This window comes from Aphelocoma coerulescens, chromosome 24 (genome assembly GCF_041296385.1).
Source record: "Aphelocoma coerulescens isolate FSJ_1873_10779 chromosome 24, UR_Acoe_1.0, whole genome shotgun sequence".
Classification (NCBI taxonomy): domain Eukaryota; kingdom Metazoa; phylum Chordata; class Aves; order Passeriformes; family Corvidae; genus Aphelocoma; species Aphelocoma coerulescens.
The window spans coordinates 2,797,682-2,812,712 of NC_091037.1; the positions used below are offsets into that span (position 1 = coordinate 2,797,682).

The following is a 15,031-nucleotide window of genomic DNA, read 5'->3' on the forward strand; positions in this document are numbered from 1 at the left end:
GTTTTTACTGTGCACCTCAGTTTCCTGCTCTGTGTTCCAGGTGTAACAACTCCAAGGCAGGATTCCCCCCAGGGGGAGGCACCCTGGCCCAGTGCCAGTGCAAGGGGCAGCGTGTCACTGCCGGTGTGTCCCAGAGCGGCACGGGCAGGGCAGGAGGGACAATTCCCTCCCGAGCTCAGGGGTGCTGCAGGAGCCCCGGTGCCAGCTGAGGTGGGAGGGGGCTTGTGGATGCTGAATCCTGGTCGGGATCAGCTGATCCTCCATCCAGACCTGCAAAGCACTGAGCAACACGCTTGTTCCTGATGGCTTCATGTCCCTAATGGAACGGGGACTGTATCCTGTGGATCTGACCGTAACTCATGCCCGGCAATGCCGGAAAATCCAATCTCACGGCTTCAGGATCGCAGAGCTCAGCTCTGTGGCTTTTATCAGCCAGGTCCTCCCAGTGATCTCAATGCTGGGGTCATTCCGTGGGGTTTGTGTGCTGCTGGAAAGCGAGAGTGCAGGTCGAGTGCTGCAGGAGCCCGGGGAGTGACTTCATCCTCTAATAACTCCTCCAGCGCCGTCTCCCAGGGAGCCCCGTGGAATTCAATTAGCTAATGTGTGCCTAGCTCTTGGAAAATATAGAGTGCCACGGAATTGCTAAGTGTTGTTATTTAACAGCACACGTTTAGTGGTTGCAGCCCTGTAGTAACAGTCACAAAATCTACACCGTAATTGCCTGCTCGTGCTGCTGCCGAATTCGCTGGGGTTGGAGCAAGGCCTGAGGATTTTTCTTCTGTAAAAAAGTTCATTAATTTTGGCTGCAGATCCTCCAGGCCTAATTTTTTACTGAGGTCTTTTGAAAAAGAATATTGATATGCGGTGGGTGTTTTAAAAAAGAAGAGTGGAAAGAGGGGGAGGAATTCAGGCGGGGCAGGATTTGTGTCCCTGAAATTCACCTTGGCGTGATTCCTGGTGGTCTTCTTTGTGCCTCGGGTTGGACTGAGATTGAGGGCCAAGTTTTAGGCAATTATTGCAATTCCTCCAATGTATGGAGAGGAATAAAAAAAACCCAATAGAATAGGAGGAAATGAGGGAGCTGCTGTTTGCACCCATTTGGATGGCATTTTCTGAAAGCCTGTGGTTACAAAGCTGTGTTTGCACAGGTGGAGGAGGCTTGGAGTCCCCTTTTAAACAGGATGTGAGAGTTATTTTCCTAATGGCTCTTTGCTGTTACTGCATTGGGAATCTTCTATGCTGCAAAAGCACTATCCGGCACTGGGAATGAGGGAGAGTAACTCCAGGAGGAGAAAAAGGCAGCTGGGAAACTGTTTTGTGTAGGAATCAACTTCACTATGCCTCAAGGAGAAATCATTGGCTCTCCAGCTGGAAACATCCCTAAGATCAGGGGTTTTCCACCCCTTGTCCTGTCCGTGTTTGCCTCTTGCAGCATGGAAGGAGAGCAGGACGGGTGGGAAATCAGCTGAGAGGTGCAGGTCTCGAATAGCAAATGAGGTTTTGTTTGCAAAACATGGGTTTGGAAATGTCAAGCGTGGTGAATGAGTGTGTAAAAAGGGAAAAAAACCCAACAAATAGGGACAGAAGCTGAGCTGGCAGCTCCGGGAGTATCGGGATGCTCTCACCCCTCTGCCCTCTGCAGCAAAGCCTGACCTTACCAAATCTCTCTTATCCCACTGCAAACGAAGTGTGTCCCCCTAGGGTGGTTCATCTCCATCTCATTGCATAGGCAGCTCACGGCTCATTTCCTCCTGACCCCGCTCTGCTGGCTGCCTTTGTGCTCATCTGATGGAAAGACATTTAATGGCCAAAGATTGGAGCTGGAGCAGAGGGAAGGGACAGGGAGCAGTGGGTGGAAGGGGTCGGGTACAGGCCATGCCACCCCTGTGTGTCACAGAGGTGATGCTTTATGGACGTGACAGCCACAGAAATGGGGTTTTCTGCAGCTGGAGGCTTGCCTGGGAAAAGATGGATATGGAGAGGGTTGGCTGTAGGAAAAGACCAAAGCTTGCACAAAGCAGCCAGGGGTGATGGGAGCTGGGCAAAGCTGCTGGTAACGTTTGAACCAGAGCAAGTTCTTGGCTCTGGGGGAGCCTGTCGGGGTCTGGCCATGGTTGTTTTGCAGGCAGAGAGCCCTGGCAGCTGTCTCGGGGCAGCAGCTGGAATTTGCCCAAGGAAAGTGGGAAAAGATCCCTTCAGGGGCTGGTTCTGACCGTGGCACTCAGCCAGTCAGGGCAGGCAGGACCTGTGGGTTGAGCCCTGTGGCTGTGCCTGGCTGGGGTGAATCTCACCCCTGCCTCGGCTTCCCCTCATGAAGTGAGACAACTTCATTCCCTCACCCAGTAATTGCTAATTTAAAGATCAGAGCGTAACAAAACCTTCAACTTCAAAAGCTTGGAAGTGTTTTCAGGGGAGAAAAGGCACAATAAATAAATAAACAAACGCACTAATTTCAGCTTCCCTGAGGCTGGGGTGGGCTGGCACGAGAAGGAAGCCTTGGATTTTGTGCATGTTCTGGTACAAAACATCTCATTTTCCTCCTGGATATCCCGAAGCCAAGAGGGCAGTGGGGCAGCTGTTTGCCTGGTGCCCTGCACAATTTGCCTCAGGGCTCTGGCTGCGGGGAGAGAGGATTTTACAGGGGTTTAACATCCCTCCTGCTGCCGTGCCTGCAGCCAGCATCTCCTCAGGCCCAGCTCCTCATTAGCCATCTGCCCTCGTTGCTGGGCTGACAGGATGCCGTGGGTGAATGGATCACCTGTCAGCGAGGCAGGGGCATAATATCATTCAAATGAATCAATAGTTCACAGGCAATTTCACGTTACCCAACGTTAACGTGGCACCGTGTCCAAAACGCGCTTCATCCTGGGCTTGATCACCTTCCCGTGGGAGCTGGCCGGGCTGGAATAGTCTTGTAAGTCCCATGTTTGGGAGATTTACAGGAATTGCTCCTGCGTGCCCAGCAAAGATAAAAAATGGCTCGACTTGCTGGAATCTCCTCGCCCACGGAGCCCAGGGACGGCTGTATCCGTGATGGGCATCCAGCAGTTGCTGGAACAGTCACTCCCACCTTCTCACTCCACTTCAGCAATTAGCAGAAGAGAAATTAGTGAGGAAGGGGCCATTATTCCTGGCTAATAGGACAAGGAGGGCTGGACTTTTCTCCAGGCTTTGTCGTGTAGCTGCTTCCATGGATGTGAGGAGCAAAACAGAGCCCTCCCTTTTTGCTTTAGTTTTTTTCATGTAGTCGTTTTTATAGTTCTTACCACTTGAAGAAATGCAAAAAAGGAGGCTCCCAGCTCCAAAACCCACAGTCGAGGCACCTTCCCACCCTCCCCAGGGCATTAGGGTGGCATCTCCTCCTGGTACCTGGCAGCACAAAGGAGCAGGGCAGGATTGGGTTTTTTTAGGGTTAGGCAGAATTTGGTTCCTGCTGCTGTGGGAAAGAACTGATTTAATTTAACAGTTGAAACTTGGTGTCCCCAAACTGGATGTGGTGATAGAGCAGCTTCACTCAGCAGGTGAGTGACACCCTCTTTGGAGGGTTTGGGGTTTTTTTTTTGGGATTTGGCCAGTGATGTACTGAACTGAGTTGACATCTTTGTCAAAAGCCCAAGATGAGCAGCACCTGAGTCAAATCCTGGTTAAACCCCAGGCTCTCCCTTCAACACCTGGGTGGGTTTCACATCCAGGGTCTCACAGCTCCGTGGTCCCATTCCCTTCGAGGGCACTGAGTGGGTTTGAAGCTTTCAAGGCCTGTTTTCCCCTCTAATCCTGTTTTATGTTTTGGGCTGCTGTAGGAGTTTTCCCTCCAGCGCCTGGACAGCCTGCTGGATGACCGAGTCAACATCCTGGGATTCTCCATTTTCAACCAGTCTCACGCCTTCTTCCAAGAGTTCGTGCAGAGCCTCAACCAGTCCTGGCAGGAGAACTGTGACCACGCTCCTTTTACTGGGCCAGCAGTGAGTGAAGTCCATTCCCATCCCCCAGAACCTCCCTGAGCTGGGAGCTGTGACAGACCATCAGGAAAACCTTGTGGGAAGAGCTTCAGGATAGTCCTGAGTAATGCAGGGGTAGAAACTCTGGTCTTTAAATAATTTTTAAAAAGAATATTTAAATTATTAAATAATTTAATTACTTAATCCTATTTAACCTTGTGCTAAAGAGCTCAGGGACATCCCCAGGCTGCCGTTGTACCTTGGATTGGATTTTGTGGGGAGATGCTGGTCCAGGAATGGGAAGGGCAGAGCATTTTTATTAATTTTTATTAAGTAGGTAGGAGAGGACTTGGGGTGTCAGTCTGTGATTTACAGGGGAGCCTCCCAATGTGGAAAATACCAAGGAGATCCTGAAACTGCCCAAAGGACCTTGGCAAGCAGAGCTTCTCTGTCCTGGACTGGGGGCACAGCTTTAAGTTCAAACCTAATCTTAATTTGGATTGTATTTCTCTGTGAGGGCAGGGGGTGATGCAGCTCTGGTTCGGTGTTTCCCTCAGGGAGTTTGTCCCTGTGTGTTTAAACTCCAGGAAAATGGCTCGTGGAGATGGGATTGTGGCTGCAGATGGCACAGGAGGGGCTGGCTCAGGCAGATGCTGAGGGGCTGAGCTGTGCTCCTGCTCCAGCATCTCCCTGGGGAGCATGCACATCAGCACTGGAGGATTCCCCAGGGATTCTCCACAACTGGGAGAGTTTGCAAAGCAGATTTGCCACAGCAGAGGTGCAGGGAGCTGCAGCTGGGGGAGGGGAGAGAGAGGAAAATATCATCAGCTGAACCCTTTGCATGGATTTCAATGAACTCAGAGCCCCCTTGACGAGCTGAGCTGCTGGAAACCTCCTCATTGTCACCATAAAGGGATCCTTAAGAGGCAAAATAAGGAGATTTTTGCCCTTTGTGTCCTCATCTTTTGGCTTGACTTGAGCTCACGTGCCTGGGACCATCCTGCACTCCCTCCCACCCAGAGGCAGCTGCAATCAGCTTGCCCTGCTCAGTCTCCATGGATTTCTACCAGGAAGATCCCTTTTTGGATTGCAGGGGCTGTTGGGAGGCATTAAAAACAAATTTCCTCCTCGTAGTGCAAACAGGAGCCAGCAGGAACCGGCAGCAGGTGCGACAGGGAAATGAAAATTCTCACTGCAGGTTCGTAGCCCGCGTTGTCTTGAGCATCCAGCAAAACCTGCAGGTGGGAGGGTGATGCCTGGAGGGACTGGAATTCTTCAAAATGCCACATCCCAGGTGGTGGGAGAAGGATTTGAGGGTGGGCAAGTTACAGAGCAGAGGTGAAATACTCCCAGGGAGAGTTTCTTTTGTCTGTGAGGTGAATCCAGGACCTTTCTGCCTCTGCTGTTGGGAATCTGGCAGGGAGTGTCCCTCTGTGTTAGGACTTCCCCTTGTAGCCCTGGGAAGGAGTTATCCCATGGGATAACTCATCCTGAAGAGAGAAAAGGAAGCTCAACAGCTGGAAGTGACAGGAGGGAGGTTTCCTGTGAGCTGCAGAAATTCCAGGGCCTTCTTGCTGGAGCTGAGGAAGCATCTGACAAAGGAGGAGGGAGCTGCCTGCTCTAATGCCGTTCTCATTAATCACATTGCAAAGAAAGGAAATCAGAGAAAATCATTCAAATTACAGATGGCTAGATTTGGTAATTAGAATTTGGGCTAAAACAGATGTTTGTAATTAAGTGTTTATGTCATTGAATAAAATCCAGATTGCAAAGTCTATTTCACAGGGTTTTAATGGTTTTAATTCCCCGTGTTGGGTTTGGGGGCAAAGACACAGCTGATAATGTTTTAGGGAGAGAAAAAAACCCCACATGGCAAAACCCAGAGCAGCCAAACCTGTTCATGTTTCAGTGTCAAGGATTGTCAAGAATTTGGCTTTGGGGATTGAGGGAAGTCCCCCAAACCCCCTGGAGCTCTGATACTGCAGAAGGGCACAAAACCAACAGGGCTCTTCACAAATTAGACACTGCAGGAGACGGAGAGGATCAATTTGTTAGCAGGCAAATTGGCTTTTTTGTGACAGGGGGACAAAGCTGTGGTTTAAAATGAGAATATAAAAGTAGTGAGAGGTTTTTATAGGTGACATGGGGAAAGTTGAGGGCAGTGACTGATCCCTCTGGTTGGATCTTCCTGGAGGATGTTCCAAAGGGTTTTTTTCACTCCTCTGTTGTAGGTTGTGACCTCAAAACTTTGTGGTTCACACCTGTTCCATGCAAAGTCAGGCTGCAGGGAAGGGATTCCTATTCCATGCCACGAGGACTTGATCCTGTGCATCTCCACACCCTCCCCAATACTTAAATTGCTTGAAATCATAAAGGGTGCTGGCAGAAATCCTAATGAATTTTCCAGAGTTCAGGAGTAAAACATTCCAATCAATAATGTCAAATGCTTCACTGAGATCTACAAGTCTCTTGCTCACCAGCTAATAAGGGATTAACTGCTCAGGGGAAATGGAAATGGAAACCCAGCAGGAGACAATTAAAAATGCTGGGCCAGTATTCTGATTTGGTAGGAAATGGGTGAAACTTTGGGTCGTGGGGTTGTGTTTGGTCTCATAACAGTTTCATTTGTCCAGCTGATGTTAATACGGTTCCTGATTCGGGAAAGAATTGCTGATTGGGTGTGACATCCTGTAACCTGGACAGGATTAAGTTCGCAATTAAAATTAAGTGTATGGAAAGAGCTTCATGGAACAGGGGCTGAGGACAGGAGGGGCTGGAGAAGCTCTGTTAGGGAAAGAATTTGTATTGGAGGAAAAAATAAAGATGAGGAGAAGGATTTATCAGCTTCTTTAAGAATCTCTGGAAAAGGCTTTCCAGGAGGGGAATGTTTAGGTCAGCCTTAGCAGGTTGGAGGAGTGAGAGGTCACCGGTGCTGTCAGAGCTGGTGTTTGGGGTTTTGATGGCATTGGGCTGGAATCCTGCCTTTCATTTAGGATGGCTTGTAGGTTTTGAGGGTTTCGTGCTGCTTTTTGAGTGCCTGATCCCACACCAGTGTGGTCAGTGAGGTCTCACCAGTGGTCTGAGTAAAATCAAGCAGGGTTAAGTCCAAATTAGGAACAGAGTGGAAGCCAAAGATTTTTCTGGGATCATTGAACTGGGTGAGGTTGTCCCTGCAGGGCCACTGGTCAGGCTCTGAGAGGAGGAGAGGATGCAGATGTCACTGCAGGGCTGGAAGCCACAGCCAGGGTAAGGTGGGGAAAGCAGCCCCAGGCCAGAGACTGAGCCCTCTGCCAGGAGCTGGGATGGGAAGAGGATGCTCCTGGAAGTATCCATGAGGAAAATGCAGCCTTGATAGTAATGAGCTGCAACGGCTTAATTCCAGCAGAGTCAGGAGGTGACAGTAATTAAAAGTGAAATCTCACTCGCAACAGTGAGCACGAGGGAGGAAATGGCTGATTGGTAACGAGCCCAAAGCCATGGAAACTGTTGTGCACGGGCGAGAAACGGGGTTTGTGAGGCTGGATGGACAAAGAGAAACCTGGGAAAGGCAACCAAAGCCAAGGTGAGAAGGAGAGGGGGTGAGCTCTGTCACTCTGGACGTTCCCTCAGCAGTGCTGTTCCAGCAGGGAGCTGGAGGTTGTAGCAAGGGCTGGGTGATATCTGTGGGGTCTGAAAGGCAGGGTTTGGCTGCTTGACAAGCAGATCGAGCAAAACTTCATTTTTTGTGGGTCTGCCTGTCAGAGAAGGGGTCTGACAAGGCCACCCGTGGTGGCTGAAGCAGCACGGTTGTCTTCCCTTCTGTGGGAGCAGGCACAGGATCTCAGGAGCAATTCCTGGTTCTCTCAGGAGCATTCCCCCTGGCCAGCAGATTTGATCAGGGCCCCCAAAATGCTCAAAAAAACCTCCTTTGATTAGGAAAGGAAAACTGCAGAAACCGAGATAGAAAGGATTGGGAAGGAGCAAGGACAAACAGAGACAGAGAGATGACGGTGACGGATGAAACAAGCACACAACAGCTATCCCAGCTGATCCCAGGCTGTGCACAGAGCGCTCTCCGGCTCCAAGGTGCAGCAGGAAGGTGGATTTTTGTCCCTCCAGCTGACTTTTCCCTGCCTTTCCCCCCCCCAGCTGTCCTCGGCGCTGCTGTTCGACGCCGTGTACGCCGTGGTGACGGCGGTGCAGGAGCTCAACCGCAGCCAGGAGATCGGCGTCAAGCCCCTGTCCTGCGGCTCGGCGCAGATCTGGCAGCACGGCACCAGCCTCATGAACTACCTGAGAATGGTGAGAGGGGCTGAGGGCTGCTCCTCGCTGCCAGCTGGCTTTTGAAGGCAGTGAAAAGAGAGATCTGGGGGTTTGGGTTGTCACCGGCCTTGGAACGACATGAAACTCTCCCTTTTTCAGGCTTTGCTGCAGAAAAACTGGAATTCAGTTGGGTTTTTTTTAAAGTCTGAATGTTTTGAAGTGATTTGAGCTCTGACTTGAGCTGATATGAGATCACGCAGTACAATTGCTCAGAGCTCAAGGGCAAGATGCGAGTTCCCCTATGGGTCTGGGCTCCTTTGAACTCAAAGTTGTCATTTCTGGGACCAAACTGGCATAAGAACACTCTGAAATTCCATCCTTGTGGCAGAGTCAGAGTTTGTGGCTCCTCAGAGCTGAGGTGAGCATGCAGCAGGAGGTTTCTGAGTCTGTTTGGGTGCGACTGAGACAAGGAAATTTTATAAGGGGTTTTTTATTTATGAGGGTTTTTTTCCCCGCAAAGGAAAGCTCAGCTGAGCCTTGTACCACTTTGGCCCATTGTTTTAAATCTCACCTTTGCCAGGGACAACAAAATCCTCCAGCTCCCCGTAACTCGGCTGCTTGGACACCCAGTGGTCATAGCCTTGGGATGGAGGGAGGCAATGAGGGGATGTGGAGCTGCTTTTTCCAAAGCAAGGAAATCTGGGGAGTCCTGCACCTCTTGCTGCTGATTCCCTGCTCCTCTCCGTGTCTTTTCTCCTCTATCCAGACTCCAAAAATAATGAGGATTGAGACAAGGGCATTGTTCCCACTGGGAGTGTGGGGTGTGTGTGGGACCACCCCTCCTGTCTCTGGGGGGGTTCTGGGGTGGGGCAGCCTCGCTGGGCGCTGTAACTGAGTCTCTCTTGGACAGGTAGAATTGGAAGGTCTCACCGGCCACATCGAATTCAACAGCAAAGGCCAACGCTCCAACTACGCCCTGAAAATCCTGCAGCACACGCGCGGCGGCTTCCGGCAGGTGAGACAGAGCCAGGGAGGGCTGGGAGCGTGTCCTGGGTGTCCTTGGCTCAGGGTGACCCTCTGGGGGCCAAAAGGGGCTGTGGATCCCCATGGTTTGCACCGTGAGGTGCTCAGGGTGTCACCGTAGCTCCGGCTGAGCCCCGGCTGGCAGACACGGCGCCTTGGACTTCATCAGGAACGCGCCTCAGGGTCATTTAGATTTGTCTTGATCTATCAGGCCCTGGAGGGGGTGATGCCAGAGCCAATCTCTGGCCTGTCACAGCTGCTAATTCGGGGCAGGGAGTTTGTGCCAGCTGCAAGCTCACGCTCACAACCCTTTTGTTCTAAAGCTTGTGGCTGCATTTGCTCAAAATTATTTGGAATGGGGAAAAATGGGAAGGTTTTCCATGAAATGGGGAAAAAAGGGGGTACTGTGAACCTTTTCAAACTGTTTCTGGGAGGTAAAGCAAATGGGACAGTCCCATGTCAGGAGCTGCCCACCATCTCTCCCCTGTGTGGGGAAGTTCAAGCTCATTGCACTCTCGGTTGATGGTTCCTCTCTAACAGGGTTGCTCAGCTCACACTCTCATTTACGTTTGTCTCAGTGCTCGTAGGTTCCTCACAGCTTTCCTCTGCCCACAGAACACCGAGCAGATTTCATTAAAATCATTAGTTCGAGTGGTATTTCCTCATCTCACACTTTCTGCCCGAGCCATATTTTCTGGTTTGAGCTGAAGTTAAGGATAACTGTGTGGGACCACAGGTATCAGACTGGTGTGATTACATGACACAAATCCAAGGAATTTGCTGGTAAATCCAAACCTCATTCAGGCAAAAAAAAAATAGAAATCCCAGAAAACAAGTGGTTTCGTCAGTCTTGTTTCCCTGCTGACAGCTCCACTGCTGCCCTTTTCTCGGAGATTGCCACTTCTAGATGCTGGCAGAGAACAAAAGCTATTGTATCCTGCCCTCACCAACAGAGCATTTTGGCACCAGGAACCCTCCCCTGGCCTGGCAGCAGTGAATTTCAGCCTTGGCAAGGATGTTACCTGCCAGTTCTTACCTGTCAAGTGACAGCTTGGCTTTGATGCTGCCTTTCTCTCAGCGAGCAGGGGCGATCGGGATGGCATTTTCCCCACAGTGAGATCTCTCACAGCATCAATGCCCTTTTAATCCTTTCCCAAGCCCATCACCCTCTGAACAGAAGTGACAGATCCAAGCCCATCTGCATTAACAGGAGCACGCATTCAGCTGGATTCGGGAAGGGAATGCTGCAAAGCTCCCCGAGACAGCTTTGGTTTGATGTGTTTGGATGTGGCAGGGACTTCACGTTAAACGCCCAGGCCCTCTTGGAGCAGAGCTTCCCCCAGAGCTCCGCAGGGAGCTGTGACTGCAGCCTGATCTGCCCTGAGACTAAAGCCTCTTCTCTTCCCCACAAACCTGGTGTGACAGGAGAAAACCTTTCCTGACCTGTTGTAACAGCTCGGTAAATAAGGAGCTTTGTGTCAGTGAGATGCCCAGGAAAGCTGTGCTGGGATTAAGCCTTCCAAATTCCCCGTCGGGGTGCACTGGGGATGGAGCACTTCCAGCCACAGGGAGAAAGTGCTGGAAGGACAGGGCAGCGCCTTGGGGGTGGCTGCAAGCCCTGTCCTGTCACAAACCCTCCAGGAATGAGCTGATTTTTATAAAACTGCTCCTGTGACAGCTTTTCCGCCTTCTCTCCCTTTCTCAGGGATTTTTCCTGACCCACAGCAGTGCCCAGAGGGGTGTCAGGGCCCCTCCCAGCCCGAAGGAGTTTGTTGAGATGTGTTTGACTGGGAAGGGCATCCCCAGAGAGCTGTGAGACCCATCAGGCTCCTGCCCAACCTGCCTCCCCTCCACGTTCCTGCGAAGGGAAGCCAAAGGCAGCACTGCTGTGCCATAAATGGTTATTTTCTTGTTGCCAGCCTGGCTTCTTTTAATGAAAAGGACTAAATAAATCATTAGAAATATTTTAATTAAAGGAACAGGGTAAAGAACAGACATTCACATCCTGGAGACAGTCTTGCTCCCGAGGGTTGTATGAACTGATTTGTTTGAAACACTTCTATTCCCTGCTTGGTTTTAACCAAGCTCATTTTAACTCTGCCCATTCCTCTCTTCCTCTCTTTCCATCTCCTCCTTTCTCTCCTTCCATCCAGTGGAGCCACAGGGGCTTCCAGCTCATCAGCTTTGATGGAGAGTTCACCGAATTTTGAGGCTGATCTAGCCAGCAAGCAAATTAGAGCCACTTAGATTCTCTAACTTGCTGCTGCTTTTGGGCAGGGAGAGGCAGGGCTTTTTGACATCCAATTTTTAATACGTTTATGTAACGCACCAAACACCTCCTTTCCTGATTTAGCTTAACCAGAGGAATTTTTTCCACAGCCATATGAGAGCTGCTCTCTCTGCTTGCAGGATGCTCCATAAAGCACAAGCTCATTAATGTGCTGGTGATCTATAGATCTGACAAGGGCTGGGTTTGGTAAATGTCATCCTTTTTATTTTTTTTTCCCCCCCTTTTCTTTGCCCCTCTAAAAACCACTGTGGAGTTCCAGCAGGGTGATTTGCTGTAAATCACCAGCTGAGGTTTGGGAGCTGCACGGGGGAAGGGAGCGAGGAGGGGCTGTGATTTAGGGAAGGGAAGGAGGAAGCTGCAGACCCTGACCCCAGCTCTCCCCATCCTAAGTGAGGCCGATCAGTCTCCACTTAACCACAGGCCCTGCTGGTGTCCTGAGACAGAGCAGTGAAGTGCTGGGGCTGTTAATTGGGATGTTGATGAGATACAGATGAGTTCCCCGCCGATAGCTCTGGGACCCTCCGCAGTCCCTGCCACATCAAACCTTTTTCATTTAGCAGCAGCTAATCAGCCTCGGTGGGACTGGTTCCTCTTCAGCTGCTACCCCCACGGACAGCTCAGGGACAGGTTCTGCCAAGAGCTCGATGACTTTTGCCCCCAGGACCTGACAAACTCCGTGTGTGCCACCACAGCCCTGCCTGGGCTGTGCCAGGTGTCAGTTGTGTGGTCCAGAGAGGAGATTTGGGGAGGAGGGGACATCTGGGGGATGCTGGTGGCCTCAGGGCTGAGGTGTGTGTGGTTCTTTGGTTTAACAGTTGATGCTTTCAGTGCTAATTTCAGTGGAGGAACTTTTGCCTCCTTGCTGTGGTGTCACTCAGGAATCCAACCCCGTGGCAGCCCTGGGCTGTGTCCTCAGAGGGATTTCCTCTGTTTATTTGTTTGATTCCCTTTTTCCCCTCCCCAATCACTCCCAGATTCCCTCTCCTTAGGGCACCCTGACTGCATTATGCACTCCTTCCTTTTCCTGGGGACACGGAGAGGAGGAGATGATGGATGCAAGCTGTAGGACAGCACTTGTAATCAGAGCCCAGAAGGTGCCTGTTGTTGTCTGCCTGCTCCAAGAGCTGGATTCAGGGCTGCCTTTGCCTTAATTTGAAGCTGAGAATGGGGATGGTAAATTCATGTGGTGCCTCTGAAGCTTGTGGAGAAGTCTTGCCCTGTCGTCCCTGTGCCTCCAGAAAAATAAGCAGAAGGTTTCATGAAAATCATTACTTTGAGTGGTCTTTCATCACCTCGCCCCACGAGGAGCCTCAAAGCCTCTGCACAGAGGGTGGAAGGAGCGAGCCAGGAATGCCCCACGTGGGGATTTTCTTTGGAGATGAGAAATCTTCCTGTGCTACCAACCCAAATAACCCCTTTGTGAGAGCAGCTAAATGGGGGCACCTCATCTGCCCGAGGGGATGGAGCAGTGGCACCAGCAGGGGCACTTCCCTGCTCCTTGCAGGCTCGAGGCTTTTTGGGCTGATTCATGCTCCCAGTTTCACAGTTTGTGTTTGCTCCCTGCCTTCACAAGGATGAACAAGGTAGACCTGCCTTGAGATGCCTGTGGGTGTTCCAGGATCTCCTTAGGGCACAGGGAGATGCTGGGAGGTGCAGAGATGATGCCGTGGGAGTTGCACATCTCTGAGGAGGTGGAGGGAGCTTTCTCCATCAGGCCCTGGGCTGTCACCTGTCACCAGGTCACATAATCCCTCTCACAAAGGTGTTGAGCTCCAGCTTGCAGCCAGGTGCTTGTGCTGCCCTCGTTGCTCCTCTAGGACAGGTATCACTCCAGCTCCTCTGATCATTAGGAACCACTTCTCTGGTTTTTCAACCTGTTTATTTCTGGCTGGTTTGTGTGTATTTATTTTTGTGCCAGTGCCATCGTTTCAGCTTCAAAAAGCTGTTCTACCTCTTTGCTACAGACCTCCTCCACCTGCAGTATTTATACAGACCAATCACATCCACTTCTTAAAAACCCTGAGTCCTAAAAACCCTGAAGTTCTTGTCCAGAGCCTTAACAACGGGATGGTCTCATCCATGTCCGTGTGGAGCATTCGATTGTTTTCTAAAAAACTTTGCAGATGGATATGTTTGCTGTTTTCCAGAGGCTCTTTATATGTAGATAGAGATGATTAAAATCACCTTGACATCCATCTTGCACGAGGGGGATGTGAGGAGCCCAGGCACCCTCTGACACTGCAGAAACAGCAGCGTGAGGAGCTTTGTCGCTGTGTGAGGGGCACAGTGGTGAGCTGGCACCAGCCAGGATGGGGGGAAGTGTCCCTGCACGTGGGATTGCATGGCCTTGGTGCTTTTAAAGGCAAGGTCAACCCCACAGCACTGTCAGAAGAAGAGGCAATTAGTCTCAGCACATGCCAGCAGGGGAGGGACAAATTGGAGAACAGCGAGGGCTGTTAAAATTAAAGTTAATCTGTCACTAATCTCTGGCTGAGAAATCCAAGAGGGAAGAAAAATTAGGCAATGTTTGTGAGTGATGACTCGCTCTGAGAGGCGACTGCTGCAGAGGGGCTGGTGTTCAGCAGTCAGAGCAGGAGGAGACACCTCTGTGCAGAGCTGGGGAATTCAGGAGGGGTTCATCCTGTGTGGATTCAGACCCTGTGCAGGCCAGTGAAAGCTGTGCTCCAAGGGCTCCCTGCCCGTGAAATACGTGGGAAATCTCCCAGTTTGGGGCTGTTGTTCCCAGAGGTGAGTCCTGCACTAGGAATGGGCACGGCCCCAAGGCTGCCAGAGCTCCAGGAGTGTTTGGACAATGCTCCCAGGGATGCACAGGGTGAGATTGTTGGGGTGTCTGTGCAGGGCCAGGAGCTGGGCTTTGATGATTCTGAGTGCAAAGCTGTCCTGCTTGCCCTTCCTGCTGCTCCTTGTGCCTCGAGGAGGCTGGATTTGGGACTCCTCACAGATTCCCACTGTGGCTTGTCGGTCACTTGGGCTGGATTTGCACCAACACCTGGGAGAGGAAAGGACTTGGCCCTTCCCTCAACACCCAGAGGGATCCAGTCTGTGAGGGTGTCTATGCTGGGCTCAGATCCAAGTGACCCCCAAGTCCTCGAGCCACTGGTCACACCAGAGGCCAAGCGGTGCTGAGAGCAGGCACGGAGACAATCCCAGGGCTTCACATCACCTCCCCCCCCCTCCCTGGACCTAACAAGATTACTCAGTGACAGAAGGGAAAATCAATTAATTCCTCCCACCCTGACAGTGAGAGGATAGCCTGCCTCAGTCCCAGTGTCACAGGAGGGAGCTGGGCATGGATTTGCTCTGGAGGAGCTCTGAAGACCCCCAGCACCTTTAGGGTCACCCGCTGCCTCTCAGGGCCACAGCACCCCACTACAGAGGTGTCAGAGGACACCAGCAGAGTGCTGGAACCTGATGGGACAGAGGAGAAAAAGGAGGAGAAGGGGGTTCAGAGGGAGCTGGCCTCCATCAACCACGAGTATCCATGAGGAAAAGCAGAGGAGGAAAAGCAGAGGCTCTT

The 15,031-nt window shown here is 51.3% G+C and overlaps 1 protein-coding gene across 3 annotated transcripts in view; it reads left to right on the forward strand.

The window, feature by feature from the left end:
* GRIK4 (glutamate ionotropic receptor kainate type subunit 4) overlaps positions 1 to 15,031 on the forward strand; it is a 175,421-nt gene that overhangs the window by 131,419 nt on the left and 28,971 nt on the right. For all 3 annotated transcript variants that reach the window (XR_011146575.1, XM_068994692.1, XM_068994693.1), the window contains 3 exons: positions 3,801 to 3,962; positions 8,067 to 8,219; positions 9,091 to 9,195. Coding sequence is in view for 2 of the 3 variants with exons in the window: in XM_068994692.1 (XP_068850793.1) it covers positions 3,801 to 3,962; positions 8,067 to 8,219; positions 9,091 to 9,195 (420 nt within the window). In the remaining variant the exon portion in view is untranslated. The remainder of the gene's footprint in view (positions 1 to 3,800; positions 3,963 to 8,066; positions 8,220 to 9,090; positions 9,196 to 15,031) is intronic.